Consider the following 18302-nt stretch of genomic DNA (forward strand, 5'->3'; position numbering starts at 1 on the left):
AGATTCAAAACACGGGGCGCTGCACACTCTTTGGTGGGAGAGCGCTCCCAGCAAAGTTAAAAACACTATTAGAGTTAACCAGCAGCATAGTGTGGAATACAAGTTGTTAAACACTTTTGCAGATCCTGTTTAGTCTGCTTTATAGGTCTTGCCCCTGCTCTCTACCCCTCTAGCAAAGCACAGGCCACACACTGTTGAGTAAGTTTTAAAAGTTTTCCTTACTAAATCAAAAGCTCTTGTTCATGCGTTATTCCATGCAGCAACATGGAGAACACATAAATTGTAGAGTTGGAAGGGGCTCCAAGGGTCAGCAAGTCCACCTGCTCTGTGTCTGTGTGATCAGGGTCCTCACCTTTTGGAGAGTCTATTCAGAGCTATGTACAAATGTGTGGCAGCTGAGAGTACAGGGGTCAGCAAACTTTTTCGGCAGGGGGCCGGTCCACTGTCCCTCAGATCTTGTGGGGGGCCAGACTATATTTTGAAAAATAAATAAATGAACGAATTCCTATGCCACACAAATAACCCAGAGATGCATTTTAAATAAAAGGACACATTCTACTCATGTAAAAACATGCTGATTCCCAGACTGTCCGTAGGCTGGACTGAGGTGATTGGGCCGGATCCGGCCCCTGGGCCTTAGTTTGCCTACCCATGGGCTAAGTGTTTTCAGGATAAACTATCTTCTGTGATTGGATTGAAGACATACACAAATTTGCAACATATGAACAACTTGCATAAAACGCATACTTGCCATGGACAAATTCACTGATATATGTAATCCATTCTTACAAATACTATAATAGGTTAAGATCTGGTGAAGTACAATAGCAACCTTGTAAAATACACAGTTTTGGTTTCTCCTTCCCCCTTTATATCCCCTTCTACACAGGTTCTGTTTCTCTTTCTCTTTTTCTCTCTTTTATTTACATCTCACCATGTTTAGTGCCCATATAATTATGTGCTTTTTGCACTTTCAATAAGGATTTTTTTTTTTTTAAAAAAGGATAAAGTCCCAGCAAGTCAAGCTGCACTGTCTCCAGCTGAGGCTCATTGCTCTTATTCCTTCTCTACAGCTGGCAGGGGAGGCAAGGCTGCTTGGAACGTAAGGCAGCTGTGAAGGGGCTGGGTCTGCAGCATTTAAAGCCTTCCTCTCCTGCCCTGGTCCTCTTTGGGGCACAGTGGGTGGTGGGTTAATTTTGCAGTCAGAATGGGGCTATTAGCTTCTGTTAGTGGTGTGCTCTTGTGTATAGTAATTGGTGTGGTGGACATCGCAGGCCCTTGGGAGTTGTCTGGGGATGATCTAGTTTGGAGATCTCCTTCCAGGACTGTTGCTCCAGTGGGACAGCCTCGCGGCTCAGTCTTGTCTCGGTCTTCACCCTGGACTTGGGTGGACGTTCCCCAGCTGAGGGCTTTATCCCTCCTGACTCCCGTGACTGTGCATTGCATGGAGGCTCAGGTGGTCGTAACTGTGAACAGGGACCTGTTTGGGACAGGGAGGCTCATCCAAGCTTCGGACCTGATCCTGGGCTCTCTTGGTTGCCCATACACCTCCTTTGACAATGCAGAGAATTTGGTGGTCTTTGAAGCTGGACTCCATGAGTGTGGCAGCATCTTACAGGTAAGGTGAACTGATGAAATGCACTTGCTTCTTGAGTTCCTTTTAGTTGTTGTAAAGTAACAAGAAAAGCCTAATGTGTGAGGAAGTACAATGGGGGTGGAAAGACTCCTCATATTTCTGATGTTCCGGCTGTGGCTAATGTTTGTTTATGTGGTTAAAAAGATACTGCCCGTGCATGAGAGGGAGGTATTGATGGCTTTGGGAGAACCCTAATATTGGACACGGGTGGCATTGTAGTCTAAACCACTGAGCCTTGGGCTTGCTGATCGAAAGGTCGGTGGTTTGAATCCCCATGATGGGGTGAGCTCCCGTTGCTCGGTCCCAACTCCTTCCCATCTAGCAGTTCGAAAGCATGTCAAAGTGCAAATAGATAAATAGGTACCACTCCGGCAGGAAGGTAAACAGCGTTTCCGTGCGCTGCTCTGGTTTGCCAGAAGCGGCTTAGTCATGCTGGCCACATGATCCAGAAGCTGTCTGAGGACAAACGCTGGCTCCCTCAGCCAGTAAAGCGAGATGAGCGCCGCAACCCCAGAGTCGTTTGCGACTGGACTTAACTGTCAGGGGTCCTTTATCTTTAAAGGTGAGAAAAGGAGCAACTATCTGAGAGTAATGTGATGGACAGGTTGGGATCCTGAACCAGCAATACTCTGTGCACCAGAACTTGTGTACTGTACTAATCTTAGAGCCTTATCATAGAATCCTCCATTCAACAGAAACTTCTCAAAACGAAAGGGATAGGAGTACCGGTAGTTATCATTATGTGAGGTCTGCAAATAAAACATTAGGTTTCTTCTCCAAAATAGTCAAAAGTTTCACTTCCTATGGCTTGCTGCTGGTTTAATGATGGTTGAGCCTAGGTAGTGACTGCTGGTATGTTCAGCTAGGACTGGCAAGACCTGAGTTCAAATCCCCACTCACTCAAGAAGCTGACTGATTACCTTAGGCAAGTCATCTGCCATTTTCTGTGGGGCTGGATTTTTACTTGTGTGCGCTGCTATCACTAAACCTGGTGGGTTTTTAAAAACTGTACCTGGAGATGTTTTGCATTGGGTGACAAACTAAACAAATAACTACAACAGAATTGTTGTGAGGATGAAATTTGGTTGTCTATAAAATTCTTTTTTTAAAATAAATATTTATTGAAGTTTTCACAATATTACAAAATGAAAAAGGAAAAGGAAAAAATACAAAATAAAAAGCAGTTAAAAACAATTCCAACTTTTTGTCACTTATCTTTCATTTACTTATTTCCCAGACCTCCTCATACCTCCCTTTTTTGTGTTCCTATTCAATTTATTAGTTCAGCAATTCCTTTCCCTCCTTATTTCATCCTGGTCTTTAATCTAAATATGTTATAGCATAAAATTTTAACCTGTTCAAAATCCACTTTTATCATATTCTTTTATACCTTTACAGCTAGAAACCACTTAACCTCAATCCAACATCATTCTAGCATTCATTAATTTTGCAATATTTCTGTAAATAGTCTTTAAATTTCTTCCAGTCTTCTTTCACCGTCTCTTCCCCCTGGTCTCGAATTCTGCCAGTCATTTCTATAAAATTCATGTACCACTTTTTGCAAGCCTACACAAGACAACTTGTGCTTTTCAGATGTGCATGCAATTTGTCTGGTGGTCCTAGGTTCTTTGTCAATGTGCTAAGCCCTGCACAAGGCCACCTCTGCATGGTCCCTCACTATCCTCCTACATTATAACAGATGGTGGAGGGGGCATCCCTCTGGGCTGATTGTGCCTCCCTACACTTAATAGGGAATATATATTGAGACTAGCAATGGAATGATAATAGAATTGGGAGTTGGGAGAGATCCAAGGGTCAAGTCCATATTTTTAAGATGGCATTTTTTTTTTTTTAGGAATATGATGTGTTTATATGAACCAACAATAATTTGAGCAGCCTTCTCTACCCTGGTGCCCTCCAGATGTGGTGGGCTCCCAACTCCCATCAGCCCCAGCTAGAGCAGATGATGGGATTTGGAGTCCATAACACCTGGAGAGAACCAGGTTGATGAAGCCTGTAGTGACTCTATATTTGCCACTACTCTTCTCCTTCCAGATGACTCCCGACTCTCTTGTCTATAGCATAAGCCTCTACTATAGACCTAATCCTGGAAGTAACTCTCAAATCATCAGGACCAGCCCAGCTGAAGTTCCTATTGAATGTCACTATCCAAGGTGAGTGGCTCTTTGTTCTCTGATCGCACCTTCCCAATGACTGTTCCTTGGAGAACTGGTTGATCAGTGAAGACTGTCCCTTTCAGGAAAGACAACGTGAGCAGCAAGTCCATCAGGCCAACGTGGATTCCTTTCAGCTCTACCATTTCTGCAGAAGCAAGGTTGGCCTTTTCGTTGCGTCTGATGAACGGTAGGTGGCAGCCTTGGGGAAAATACTGTCTGCTTCGTAAGTCGGGATGGGGAACCTTATTTTTAGTCCAAGGGATGCATTGCCTTCAAGGGCTGTATGTCAGAGATGGGTGAGGCTAGAGGCAAAAGTGTGGAGTGATGAATATAAATCTTAACTTTTGTACAGTAGGCTACCCCAGTCTCTGAGTGACACGAGGTTTCAGGTGCTCACATAGGGCACCTGTATTATCCCATCCCTGTATTAAGATAAGGCTCACCTTCTAGATGACTGGAGTGCGGAGAGAACCATTAATAGGTATCAGTTGGGAGATGCCATGCACATCCAGGCTGATGTCAATACTGAGAACCACGTGGTTCTGAAGCTCTTCATTGACAACTGTGTGGCCACACTGAGCCCAGACAGAGACTCTTCTCCCAGTTATTCTATAATTGACTTCAATGGGTAAGTTTGTCTTTCTTGCCAGGATCTCTGGGTTGCATTTATTTGGCTGTCAACTACTGGGGCAATGTTGGTAACCATGTGTTTTGTCTTAGATGCCTGGTTGATGGGAGATCAGATGACTCCAGTTCAGCCTTTGTGTCCCCAAGACGCAGAGAAGATTCTCTCCAGTTCACAGTTGATGCCTTCCAGTTTGCAGGAGATAATGGAGGCTTGGTGAGACATTATTGAACACAGCAAGCTTCCTGATCTGGCACATTTTGCAGCAATTGGCATTTTTTAAAAAAATCCCCATGAAAGTTCACCAGCATTTTAGTGTGAATTGATTGTAATAAATACATTTTATATGCAGTTTTGACTAATGTATACATTCTTGCAAGGACACCCCCTTTTTGTATGTTGTTTTCATTAATATCTTGGTTTTTTTAGAATCCACTTTCCTTAATGTGTGCAATTTTGTAATTATTGTCAGCTGGGATAGCTCTGTTGGTAGAGTAGGAGACTCTTAAACTCAGGGTTGTGGGTTTGAGCCCCACATTGGGCAAAAGATCCCTGCATTGCAGGGGGCTGGACTAGATGGCCCCCGTGGTTCCTTCCAGCTCTACAGTTCTATGTTTCTAAGAGAACTGCATTGCAAACATTCAAATCGGTGCAGATTCCACCCCCCCAATTTTTTTATTGGTTTTCACAATATTATAAACAAACAAACAAACAAACAAACAAACATAACAAACATAAATCATAGCCTTATTGAAAATTACTGTTATTAACTTCCTCGCTTCCCCTTAGTTGAATTTCATTGCATGTTCTTTTAACGCTTTTCCAAATCCCAATTTTTATAAAATTTAACTTAAACATTAACATCCTTAAATCTTCACCTTATATAATTAAACATATTAATTCACTTAACATAAACAAAAATCCTAAGCCTGTTAAGTATCTGCAAGCTGTTTTCGGTTATTTTGACTTAACAAATCGGTGCAGATTTTGAAGGATAGCCGTATTTCAGTTCTCATATTATTTAGAGACGTGCAAATTTGGAAAATTTGGCTTTGAATGTGTATAGAATTGAATTTTTCCTTCATCCCTACCTACAGGAAAAGCAGGGCATGGATGAAAGGGGCTTTGCAGGTAATGCCAGTCAGCTGACTGTCAATGCCTGCAAAAGCCCCTTGCACAGTGCTTCCTAAAGGCCAACAACTGGCTAACTTCCCTGTGCCTTCTGTACTTTGATGGCTAGAGAGGCTGCGTTGTACACTATGGGGTCCAGATATAGCTACATGCTGTGTTTTTAGCCTTTAATTGGGCTGTTGTTTTTATTCTGATTATATATTTTGTGGTTTTATATTTTGATTTTGTTCTGTGAACTACCCTGAGACCTCTGGGAATAGGGTGGTCTATAAATTCAATACTGTATATAAATAAACTTGGTGACTTGGTGAAGCCACTGTGACAGAGCTGTTTGAGCATGAGTGTGGGGGAATCTGTGGTTCTCCAGATGTGGACGGACTAGAACTCTCATTATCCCTGACCATTGGTCATGCTGGCTGGAGCTGATGGGACTTGGAGCCCAATGGCATTTGGAGAGCATTGAGTTGCTCAATAGGCTGCAATGCTAGAAAGTCCAAAGGTCTTTCTTTGGGGTTCCCTCTCTTACTTTCTCCCCCCTTACTTTCTCCAGGTGTACATTACTTGCCACTTGAAAGTCACAGCAGCTAATCAGCCTCTTGGTCCTCTGAACAAGGCTTGCTCTTTCAACAAAGCAAGGAACAGGTGAGGGAAGCAGCCGAGAACTGCGGAGGGTGGGGCTGTCTGAGAAGCTGAGAGCAGCATGGGAGGAGTGATTCCTGTACCCCCCTTTTGCTGCAGCTGGACTCCCATTGAAGGTGCTGCAGACATCTGCAGCTGCTGTGAGAGGAGGAACTGTATGCCACCTGGAGGCCGGTCTGGAAGGATGGATCCCTGGTGGAGAGAGACGAGAGGACGCTTCCAGAGAGATGCTCCTGTTATTGTGCATGGTAAATTCTGTGTCCAGAGTGACTTATGGAACAGGGGTGGTGACTCCAGGATGTGAGGCCTTGCTTCCTGCATAGCAATTAGGCATGGGTCAAAAAAGCTTCCTATTGGCTCCAATTTTTCAGAGGACGAAAAGGCAACTGGTTCCAGTCAACTGCTCTTGCCATCCAAGATGTTTCTCCTAATGTTCAGCCAACAAGTACCCTCCTCCTGGGACTTAATCCCATTAGAGCTCATCCAGTCGTACCCCCCCACCTGCTGCCACCAACCCCTCTGCATCGTCAGGGTCTAGATTGGCTATAATTGTCCCATAGGAGGAAATGTGTTAAAAGGAGCTTAACTCGAACCTGATCAAAATAAGTTTCTAGGCTTTCATGCTTTTGCAGGTGACTCTTCGGTGGGAAGAGCAGAGGCTGACGTTGTGATAGGGCCTGTTGTCCTGGGTGTCCCAAAGAGTTTGGGGCATCTTCCTGAAAACCAAAGAACCATGGGAGCAATGGAAGAAGGTAAGGCTGCAGTTTTGAGTGGCATTTTTTGCATGCAGAAAGTCTGCTGTTCAGCCCCTTGCACCTCTAGGGAGGGCTAAAAAAGACCTCTGCCGGACACTTAGAGAGCTGGCAGTCATAGAATCATAGAGCTAGGGTCATCTAATTCAACCCCCTGCAATCTTTCTGCGCATGGTAGGTGATGGTAAAGGACGTGGGTGGCGCTGTGGGTTAAACCACAGAGCCTAGGGCTTGCCGATCAGAAGGTCGGTGGTTCGAATCCCCGCGATGGGGGTTTGTTGCTTGGTCTCTGCTCCTGCCAACCTAGCAATTCAAAAGCACATCAAAGTGCAAGTAGATAAATAGGTACCACTCCGGTGGGAAGGTAAACAGCATTTCTATGTGCTGCTCTGGTTCTCTAGAAGCGGCTTAGTCATGCTGGCCACATTACAGCTGTACGCCAGCTCCCTCGGCCAATAAAGTGAGATGAGCGCTGCAACCCCAGAGCTGGCCACGACTGGACCTAATGGTCAGGGGTCCCTTTACCTTTACCATTATGGTAATGCACATGCTCTAAACGCAGAAGGGCCCATATTCAATCTCCACTTCTTTTTCTCAGGTACCCATGAGATGTCTCTGTTGACAATGGCAGGACTGTCCATAGCAACTGTCTTCCTAGCTTTGACATTGGGGATTCTGGGATATCTCATTGCCTGCAAGAAAAAAAGCCACTCCAATTCTACTCCAATCTCAGAGCTTTCTGGAAAAGCTGTGTAAAATGAAATAAAAATAAAAATGGGTGAAATGGACTGTGACTTGCACTCTTCTTCTGTAATGGAAAGGGGAGTATGTAATTGGAGTAGCCAATAGGATGGTGCCCTCCAAGAAGCCATTGGTCTACAGTGCCCATCAGCCCCAACCAGCATGATCAATAGTTGGAGATGATGGGAGGTGCATTCTAGGGACACCTGGGAGGCCACTGGTTCCCCACTCTTGAATTAAGTTGCTCAGTGTATTCATGACGGCTGCATTCACATGATGGTTTATTCAATTTCCCTGGAGCTTCCTCAGCTGTTAATTTGAGCTTTGAAGCGATGTCCAAATGTAATGCTAAGAGTTGCATGGGCATCTGTGCCATGTCTAAAAGTGTGTGGTAGCCCTGACAACGTCCTCCCCTCCCTAAATAACACTGTGCTAACTCCATTCTCTGGAGTCTACAAATGCAGTAACATGACTCGATGGCTGGAGTCACTAGATTCAAGTATCTATGGCAGAGCTTTATTTTGTTCACCTTGAAAGGATGCAAGGACGAGAATTTGTCCACCTCATTGTTGTCCAACCTAGGGGACCTCTTGAATGGGTAGGCTTGTAGTTTAAACCGTGTCCAAGTGATCTCTGGAGGTAGTTGAAATGAGAAATGATAGCTTAAATTGAGCATGAGCAAAAGGAGAGGGGATTATTCTCTTTCTACAGTCATAAGAGGTTAATATTTTTCCAAGATGCACCCCCAGAACAGGTGTGGAGAACCTTTGGCCCTCCATATTTTTCTGAGCAGAGGTTATTTCTGGATTCAGAACACAATGAACACACAGATTAGGTGAAAGCTATTGTTAATAGCTGGGGGGGGGGGAAGCTAAAACTTTATTTTCTTGCTGCCTTGCCTTTGGTTGCTGGGAGCCCCAAGAGCAATGGACTCTTGAAGCAGGAGCTAGGCCAGCACACATCACTTTCCTCCCCCCCCCCTTTTTAAATATTGTGAATATACAAGCATACAAACATACATTTCATACAATCCTTAAAAATATTCAAACATACCTACATTCAGTCCCACAGATAATTCCTTTTCCCATCACCATCCACCACGCCTCACCCCACCTTTGTGTTAGACTTCCAATCTACTCAATTGCAATTTCTTTCCACTTCTATTACTTTCTTTCACACACCTTTAACCTAATTTCATGCTTCTTTTTCTAATAAACATCATTATCCATCTTATTTAGTATTTCAGTATTTTAAATGGAGCTTGTTTATTCTAATAGGAGTTCTGATTTTTCAATAGGGTTTTGCAAGTATCCTTTAAACACCTTCCAATCCCTGTCTATCTTCTCTTTTGAGATCCTTCCAATTTCTCCCATTGTTTTGGATATATTGTAGCACTCCAATAATTTGGCAAGCCACTCTATTTTGTCGGTATAATACCACTTTTCCAAAATTGGAAAAATTGCGAAAAATTGGAAAAATTGCGAAAAATTGGCACACATCACTTTCCAAATCTAGCCTGCGCTGAGGTTCTACCTGACAGAGGTGCTCTTCAGACTTATATACTGTTAGGTTTACATAAACCACACCTGGTATTCAGGTTATTGTTCAGCAGCCTGATGTTTATACATTCTTGTAAGGCAAAGGACTACTTAGCCCTTGGCATGTAACCAACATAAATCTCTCAAGTTCATCCATATGCTTTCTGCCAGGTGGGACTGTAAGACCCTGCTAGGGGCTTATCCGAGAGATTAAAATTCCCAGGTGCTGCCATCTTGATATGTAAGTAACGTTGAGAGAATAGCATTTTATATAACGAGAGAAACAGAATTAACTACTTAAAGGTCCCAGGCGCCACAAGATACCTAGGCATGAAGGAGCCTTGCTGTGTGTCACCTAAAACTCATCAAACCCATAATGGTCTTCTGTGGTTTGCCAGTGCATAAGGTTGAATTGAAACAACTAACATACCTGGCCATTGACTGTGCTTAGTAGGGCTGATCGGAACTGTAGTTCAGCAGCATCCCTATTTAGAGATTTCTCTGAATCTCTGGATTTCCCACCTTCCCCTCCATGGGTCATATTAGCAACCTTTTCAACTGCATATTATTCAGTAATCTATATTTTGTGCCAGTCCATCTTGTCCATAATATTTGCTACATTACAAGTGTTAAAGTTTTCATCTACTTACAGTGGTCTCCCGGATAAGTTATAATCCTGCTCTAGAACCTCACAACTACTCTCTGGCCTTAAACTTTGGGAACCAGAGGTCTTGCCCTCTTATCTTTTCAGCAGAATCTACACAAGTTTTCCTTCCACTGCTGAAGTGCTGAAAGCCAAGGTCATATTGGTCGCCATTCTTCCATGGGCATTTGTTCGTGTTGATAATTGCCTATAGTGCAATACAAGAATAACATATACTACATATGGTTGATAAATCAATGAACTTAAAGGCAGAAAAAGTTTATATAAGGCCTACAATAGAATTGTAGCTAAAAAAGTTAGTACTTGCAAAACAAGCAAAAGTGACACAGAAGTGATTATGCGTGGGTAAGATCTTTCTTTTTAAAAATAGTTGAGCATAGGTTTTCAGCAGCAGATATGCTTTGATCAGGTTTCTTTTTTTCTTTTTTGCAGGACAGTTAGACAAATGGCCAAATTAAAAGAAAAAAAGGGGAAGAAGGGGAGTTAAACGTGATGTACTGCAGAGGCACTCAGTTGTGCCCAAGATTGCAGGGGCCCCTCAAAGGATTGTGCCAGATCTTTGGCACTCTGGCATGACCTCTGATGAGATTGGAAAGTGTGCTGGGTTCATACACAGGGTCATGCCAAAGTGCTGACTTTTGGCACTCTGGTGCGACCTTGCTGATGAGCCCAGAGGGCCAGTATCAGACAGGAAGGTGCACTGGACTTGTCAGCAGGGCCAGAATGCCAAAGGTCCAGCACTCCACCATTTGAAGAGCCCAGCATACCAGTGTGTGTGTGTGTGTGTGTGTGTGTGTGTGTGTGAGAGACATCACATATTGAGGAGGTCCAGCCCCTTGCCCTAAGATTTGAAGGGGGCTAAAGACATGACCCCCTGGAGTTGGCGTGCCCGATGTACTGAATTGGAAGACAAAATCTGTTTATGGTGATATATATATATGTGTGTGTGTGTGTGTGTGTGTGTGTGTGTGTGTGTGTATCCTATTGAATAAGGGACACGGGTGGCGCTGTGGGTTAAACCACAGAGCCTAGGACTTGCGATCAGAAGGTTGGTGGTTTGAATTCCCGTGATGGGATGAGCTCCCGTTGTTCGGTCCCTACTCCTGCCAACCTAGCAGTTCAAAAGCACATAAAAGTACAAGTAGATAAATAGGTACAGCTCCAGTGGGAAGGTAAACTGCATTTCCGTGCGCTGCTCTGGTTTGCCAGAAATGGCTTAGTCATGCTGGCCACATGACCCGGAAGCTGTACGCCGGCTCCCTCTGCCAATAAAGCGAGATAAGCGCCGCAACCCCAGAGTCGGTCACGACTGGACCCAATGATCAGGGGTCCCTTTACCTTTTACCTTTTATCTTATTGAATATTGTATGATCTAAACAGTACAATAAAGCATAACAGCAAAACAAATACAGTGGTACCTCTGGGTATGAACAGGATCTGTTCCGGATCCCCGTTCGCATCCTGAAGCGAACGTAACCTGCATCTGCGTGTGCATGGGTCATGATTCGCTGCTTCCGCGCATGTGTGTGACACCATTTTGACTGCACATGCGTGAGCGGCGAAACCTGGAAGTAATGCGTTCCGTTACTTCCAGTTCGCCGCAGAATGCAACCCGAAAGCGCTCAACCTTGAAGCATATTTAACCCGGTCTGTTGTGACTTGTTCCATAAACTAGTGCATACAGAGGGAAGAAAGAATCAAGGAATGGAAATGAAGTAAGAGTGTAGGGCAAAGAGCAAGACACGGTGGAACTCTGTCCTAAATCTGCCTCTGGTCCTGCCAAATCCCTACCCTAGCTCAAGCGTCTGGGTTGGCATCCCTTCCGAGTGGCTCACAGCTGCCGCTGTGCTCTCTCTTTGGCTGCCAGATCTGCAGGCTAGAGCAGATAAAGCTCTTCATGAGAATTGCATCCTGGTGCCAGGGCAAACCGCATGGTAAATTCCTGCTGGGCATGTGGCTCTTGAAGGCACAAGAGGTGCCAGGAAAAGAGCTGGCATGTTTACAATGCCCTGGGACGTCCAGTACTACCCATCCTCTGAAGTATTGATGTACAAAAGTGATAATCTGTCTGGAAAGGAAAATAAAAACTTTTGATATGCAGATCTGTCTCCTGTTTGCTTTAAGTTGGTGGAAGTGGCTCCTTTTTGCCAAATGAACTGCATAATCTATTTTCTTGCATTGGAGGGCAATATCATATTTTTCGCTCCATAAGATGCACCTGACGATAAGATGCACCTAGTTTTTAGAGGAGGAAAACAAGAAAAAAATATTCTGAATGATACAGTGGATGTATGATTTTTGTGGTTCATGCTGTGGCCCCAGACATGATGTGTGATTTGATGGTGTGTTTGGGGTAGCTCAATGCAAAAATCCTGAGGATCCATGTGGATCTGTGCTTTGTAACCACGTTTTTACACCATTGCGGCCCCATGCAACAGTGGGTGTGTGATTTTATTTTTTTTGGGTGCAGGCTGTAGCCATGGACATACTATGTGATCTGATGGTGAATTTGGGGTGACCCAATGCAAAAATGCTGAGGATCCATGGGCTTTTACCTCCCCCCTCCCAGGCAGCCTCTTTTATTGCTAGCCTCCCTTATCTCCCTCCTGATCACAATCAGCTGCTTCCTTTCAACACCCCCTTCCCTCTTGTTTGCCTTAGTGTCTTTTCCTTAGCTGGAGCAGTTTTTTGCTCCTCCTTTTCTTCTAATTTCTCTCCTCATTGTTTGTTTTTAGTATTCCTGTCTCTTCTCCTTGCAAGTTACCTCCCCCGGTAGCCTCCTTTACCAGCAGCCTTATCTCCCTCCCGATCGCTTGCTGATCAGCGGCTTTGTTTCAACACCCACCTCCCTCTTTCTTAAAAAAATAAATAAAAAGCATGATCTCCTTTTTGCTCCTGGGCAATTTGGCTCCAGGGACCAGACATTCACTCCATAGGATGCACAGACATTTCCCCTTACTTTTTAGGAGGAAAAAAGTGTGTCTTATGGAGCCAAAAATACGGTGTTTTTCATTGCAGGGACCACATTCCATTCTCCGCGACCTTCGGAAGACCAAAGTGGGTAGAACAACTAATATAAATTTTTCCTTGCACACTAGACTAGTTTCTGTGCATGCTGTCTATCCTCCATGCAGGCAATCAAGAGGCATGATCAGAGTTCAAGGGCACCTTCCAGCCGGGCAAAAACACACAAGGAGGGTGTGAAGCAGGGCTGGTGATGAGAGGGTGTGGCCTGGGGGGGGAGGGTGGGGTGGTAAGGAGAGTTTTCTGGGGGCCAGATAAGAATGGAGGGCCACTTTCAGCTTTGGGGCACATTATGTTCCTCACCCCAGTTTTATTGTGTGTTTTAAACATGGATGTTCTTTTTAAAATGTTTGCCCAACTGCTTTTTGTACTTTGTAACCACTTATATACCGGCATTAAGCAGCGAAATGATAATGATAATTGATGATTGGTAATTTAAAAATGTAATATAATGTAAAACAGCTGGAGGACATCAGGTTCCCCATCTTTGACTCACGCTTATCATTTGTAGAACTCAAACACAACTTGAACAGCTTTATGAACCCTTAAAAGGGGGAGATAGGAAATGAACCAACAGCAATCTCTTGGTTTCAGTTTCCCAAACAACACTAATCCCGAATATTGCTTCTGGAAACCATTTTGGGGTGCTATTTCCTGAACTGCGCAGGATGAAAATAAAGCTGACTTACCTTTACAGGCTGCTTGTAAGGATTGCAACAGAACTTTGTCTGCAAAGCAATGTGAGCGCCTTAAATCACTGCGGAAATCCCTTCCGTTGCTGCTGATGCTTCAGAGAGGCTTCTGGAGGCCAGCGTCTAATGAATCACATGTTGGACCTGCTGTGGGACACTTAGGATGGTTTTTATCCAGTAATGTTTATCCACCTTCCATTAAGCTAAGAGGTTCTCCTGCCTTCCTGCTAGAATAGCTGCTGTTTAACAAATCAACTAAATTGCCTGCGATAGCTTGTCCTTGACTGCCACTTAGCGGTAGTTTGGAGTTTATTAGATTAGCAAAACTCCTGTTTTCCACCGGGAGCCTGTCTTGTGTGCGGGATTCCAGTGTGCGCACTGTGACTGGAAAGCGTAGGAAGCGACCTTATACTGGTTTGTCCAGCTCAGCATTGTCTTTTTTAAAAAAAATGTTTATTTGGTTTTCAGATCAATGTTTTACAATCACATATCCAATATACAACATAAAAACAAGATGCCAAAGAATTTCTTGGACTTCTCTCCTCCCCTTTGTGGGTCCTATTACGAATCATTTCCTCCTGCATCTTTTATAATAATCCATATCTTTTATATCTCCATTATGTCTGAAATTCACATTAAACTACAAGTGTTATTCCAGTCCTACTAATGGTTTTAACCAGTGCTTTTTTCCTTTTAAAAAAATGTTTAGGGGTACTCTCATTCTCCTACTCATATTGAAACACTGTCCCTCAATGAGGCCAAACTTAGATTCACAAAATGTTCAGGGGTATGCATCCCCCCAGAAAAAAACCCCTGGTTTTCATTGTTTGCAATGGTTTTTAAGATAAATTATAAATTTTGGTCTTCCTGATTTCTGATTCATAGAATCATAGAATCAGAGAGTTGGAAGAGACCACAAGGGCCATCGAGTCCAACCCCCTGCCAAGCAGGAAACACCATCAGAGCACTCCTGACATATGGTTGTCAAGCCTCTGCTTAAAGACCTCCAAAGTAGGAGACTCCACCACACTCCTTGGCAGCAAATTCCACTGTCGAACAGCTCTTACTGTCAGGAAGTTCTTCCTAATGTTTAGGTGGAATCTTCTTTCTTGTAGTTTGGATCCATTGCTCCGTGTCCGCTTCTCTAGAGCAGCAGAAAACAACCTTTCTCCCTCCTCTATGTGACATCCTTTTATATATTTGAACATGGCTATCATATCACCCCTTAGCCTCCTCTTCTCCAGGCTAAACATGCCCAGCTCCCTTAGCCGTTCCTCATAAGGCATTGTTTCCAGGCCTTTGACCATTTGATTCTTCCAGCCATTTTTGCCAATTCGGCATAATCCATCAATTTAATCAATTTAATCTTCCATTCTTCTCCGGTAGGGACTTTATCTTCTTTCCATCTCTGGGCCAATAATATCTGTGCAGCCGTGGTCACATACATAAATAGCCTTTTCTTCTCATTTGGGATTTTGGCACCTAGAATTCCTAAAAGAAAAGCTTCAGGTTTTTTTGGAAAAGTTATTTTAAACATTTTTTTCAACTCATTATAAATCATTTCCCAATATTCTTTTACTACCTCACATGCCCACCACATACGATAAAAGGTGCCTTCTTTCCCCTTACATTTCCAACAAGCATTTGATCCTGTTTTATACATTTTTGCTAAAAAAAAACTTCCAATGAAGGAGGGTCTACCACCTTCCATTGGAGTCCATGCCGTGGCTGAACAGCTCTTATTGCCTTAAAGTTCTTCCTAACGTTTAGTCAGAATCTCTTTTCTTGTAACTTGAAGCCATTGGTTCAAGTCCTACCCTCTGGAGTAGCAGGAACACGCTTGTTCCATCTTCCACATGATGGTTGATGAGCAATTTCAAGGCCCCTCCTGCTCTCCTTTCTCGCTTGATCTTCAGGCTGGGCTTGAATCAGGCTGCCTTTCCAATGGAGGGCTGTCTTCCACAAAGTAGAACACGTGGTCACCTACAAGGAACAGATCCCGCATTGAGTTTAGAAGTACAGTGGTACCTCGGGTTAAGAACTTAATTCGTTCCGGAGGTCTGTTCTTAACCTGAAACTGTTCTTAACCTGAGGTACCACTTTAGTTAATGGGGCCTCCTGCTGCCGCCATGCCACTGCTGCGCGATTTCTGTTCTCATCCTGAAGCAAAGTTCTTAACCCGAGGTACTACTTCCGGGTTAACAGAGTCTGTAACATGAAGCATCTGTAACCCGAGATACAACTGTACGTGCAAAATGTGGCCTGGGGTGTAGTTCTGTAACTTAAACAGACTGGAATAGGTACGTGTGACTTTATTTAGTTGCGGAGAAAGAACCTTGCACCTGCCGCTTTGGGGCTCGGCGGGCTTTGCTTGCCGTTGCCAAAGGTGCTTTGCAAGCTCTTTGATCTGCCTGCACACTCTCGCCACAGCCATTTCCTCACCATATTTACCCGCTTTCCCCTGTGGCTTGAATGTCTTTTCATGTTCAAAGCGCTTTCTGCTTGGAATTCAGAGGCCGTCTGAGTTTTGTATGGGGCAAGGCTCTCTGGATAAGTGTCTGTGTAATGCTTCGGAGGTCAAAGGGCATCAACACCCTGATGTGCTCAACTGCCCGTGATGAGCCCCCATTTTAAATACAGTGGTACCTCGGGTTACAGGCACTTCAGGTTACAGACGCTTCAGGTTACAGACTCCATTAACCCAGAAATAGTACCTCGGGTTAAGAACTTTGCTTCAGGATGAGAACAGAAATCGCGTGGCGGCAGCGGGAGGCCCCATTAGCTAAAGTGGTACCTCAGGTTAAGAACAGTTTCAGGTTAAGAACGGACCTCCAGAACGAATTGGGAGTTTTAGTCTGAATTATCCCCAACAGGAAGGACTCCGGTTTTTTTTTGGAAAGTACTTTTAAACTCCCCCCCCCCCCCAATTCATTATGGATCATTTCCCAAAACTCTTTTACCCATTTACAAGTCCACCACATAGGAAAGAACGTTCCCTTTAACACATGACTCACTTCCATAAAGCAGTGTGCTGAACACGCAAGCCTGGTAGATCACCCACCTGGTCATTAGCATCAAATCTTCCCATACCCTTTTGGAGAGGCAAGACAAATTCGCAGAGAATAAAGCTGTCAGTGCCTACTAGTCATGATGGGTACAATCCAGCTCCAGTAGGTGGTCTCTAAACAACAGTTGCTGGGAAACATGTGTGGGGAGAATTCTGTTATGCTCATATCCTGCTTGTGGACTTCTCAGAAGAGGCAACTGGTTGGCCACTCTGGGAATGGGGCCTGATCCAGCAGTCGGCCTCTTATGAAATACTTAGTGACCATGCTGCTGGGGATTCATCTGAGTTGGGAGTTCTGCTGCATCTGTACATATTTTGCATATAGCCCGCAAATTCTCAATGGGATTTACGTCCGGGGAATTCCCTGGCCAATCAAGTACCTGTATTTGCTGCTCTGTCACGAATTTCTTCACCACTTTTGATGTGTGAAAGAGGGCTAGGACCTGCTGCAATATCCCAGTACCACCAGGATACTGTATTTTTCACTCTATTAGATGCACCGGACGATAAGACGCACCTAGTTTTTAGGGGAGGAAAACAAGAAATAAGAAAGTAATGCAAAACATCCTGAGCTAAGAGGGAGCGCGCCTCCATCTTCGCTTAGGAGGCCTTGTAGGGCTACCCCTGAAGCAAAGAGAGCAAGCGGGATTGGTGCGCACTGATCCCTCTTGCCCTCCTGGCTTCAGCGAAAGCAAGCTCATTGGCTTCCCTCCTGCAAGAGCCGCACTCTCTTTAAAGGGAGCGTGGCTCTTGGGGTCTTTTCTGGGAGGTGGGGGAAGGGACAGAGCCATGTGCTAAGCCAGAAGCTAGAACAACCAGGATCCCGCTCACTGTCCTGGCTTCTTCTTTAGCCGTGCACAGCCTCTCTCGGGCAATGTGAGCCTTCATCCCCTGCCCGGGAGAGGCTGCGTGCGGCTACGGCTCCCCCAAGAGCCGCGCTCCCTTTAAAGGGCGTACAGAGTGGGGGGAAAAGCCCCCAAGAGCCGCACACATGCTCCACACAGCTCTTTAAAGGGAGCGCCGACAGAGCCTCCCACCTGCATTCGCTCCATAAGACGCACACACATTTCCCCTTACTTTTTAGGAGGGGGAAAGTGCATCTTATACAGCGAAAAATACGGTACCTCTTTTCCAGCTCTGGAATAACTCTCTTTAGTAGAACCTCAATATATTGTGGCGAGTGCATCATTCCTTCTATTGGCTGCAGGCTTCCGACACCATAACAAATGAAATATCCCGAAAACATCTTCTTTTGTGGGTGCTTGAGAGACTCGTCGATGTGGCAATCATGAAGCTTCTCTCCCTGTGACCTTCAAATGTGCTGACTTTGTTTCAATTGATTTCCACAAGGGTATAGGGCCACAGATCCCTCATCGTTGCCCTAAAACATTCAGTTACAGAGGTCTGGCTTTGGAGATTATGCATAAAACCAGAGTTGTGTGCTCTCCTGCTTCTTTCAAGGGGTTAACTCCGAGAGGAATGTGCTGAATCGGCCACTGCATTCTACTCATTCCTGACTGTCTCTGCCCTGACCTGCTTTCCCAGGCCCTGCAGCTTGGGAACTTGGCTGCTCTTTCTTGGGGAGGGCAGGCAGTGGAGGGCGGGGGGAGGATTAC

At 44.6% G+C, this 18302-nt stretch overlaps 1 protein-coding gene across 1 annotated transcript; it reads left to right on the forward strand.

Moving 5' to 3' along the window:
- Window positions 1-1096: 1096 nt before the first annotated feature.
- LOC310693562 (zona pellucida sperm-binding protein 3-like) lies at window positions 1097-7722 on the forward strand. Its single transcript, XM_083475885.1, has 9 exons — window positions 1097-1618; window positions 3692-3810; window positions 3897-4000; window positions 4264-4441; window positions 4534-4654; window positions 6120-6211; window positions 6308-6456; window positions 6841-6960; window positions 7559-7722. Exons 1-9 carry the CDS (start codon window positions 1208-1210, stop codon window positions 7714-7716), a joined length of 1452 nt encoding a protein of 483 aa, XP_083332011.1. The 5' UTR covers window positions 1097-1207; the 3' UTR covers window positions 7717-7722.
- Window positions 7723-18302: the final 10580 nt, after the last annotated feature.

Source organism: Podarcis liolepis (genome assembly GCF_965112155.1).
Source record: "Podarcis liolepis genome assembly, chromosome: 14".
In the NCBI taxonomy this organism is placed as follows: Eukaryota; Metazoa; Chordata; class Lepidosauria; order Squamata; family Lacertidae; genus Podarcis; species Podarcis liolepis.

Bases quoted from the DNA above. Each gene is read 5' to 3' on its own strand.
- LOC310693562 (XM_083475885.1), top strand. From the start codon at position 1,208: ATGGGGCTATTAGCTTCTGTTAGTGGTGTGCTCTTGTGTATAGTAATT. The intron at 3,811-3,896 runs GTGAGTGGCTCT...TGTCCCTTTCAG, and splicing joins ATTGAATGTCACTATCCAAG to GAAAGACAACGTGAGCAGCA. The intron at 6,961-7,558 runs GTAAGGCTGCAG...TCTTTTTCTCAG, and splicing joins CATGGGAGCAATGGAAGAAG to GTACCCATGAGATGTCTCTG.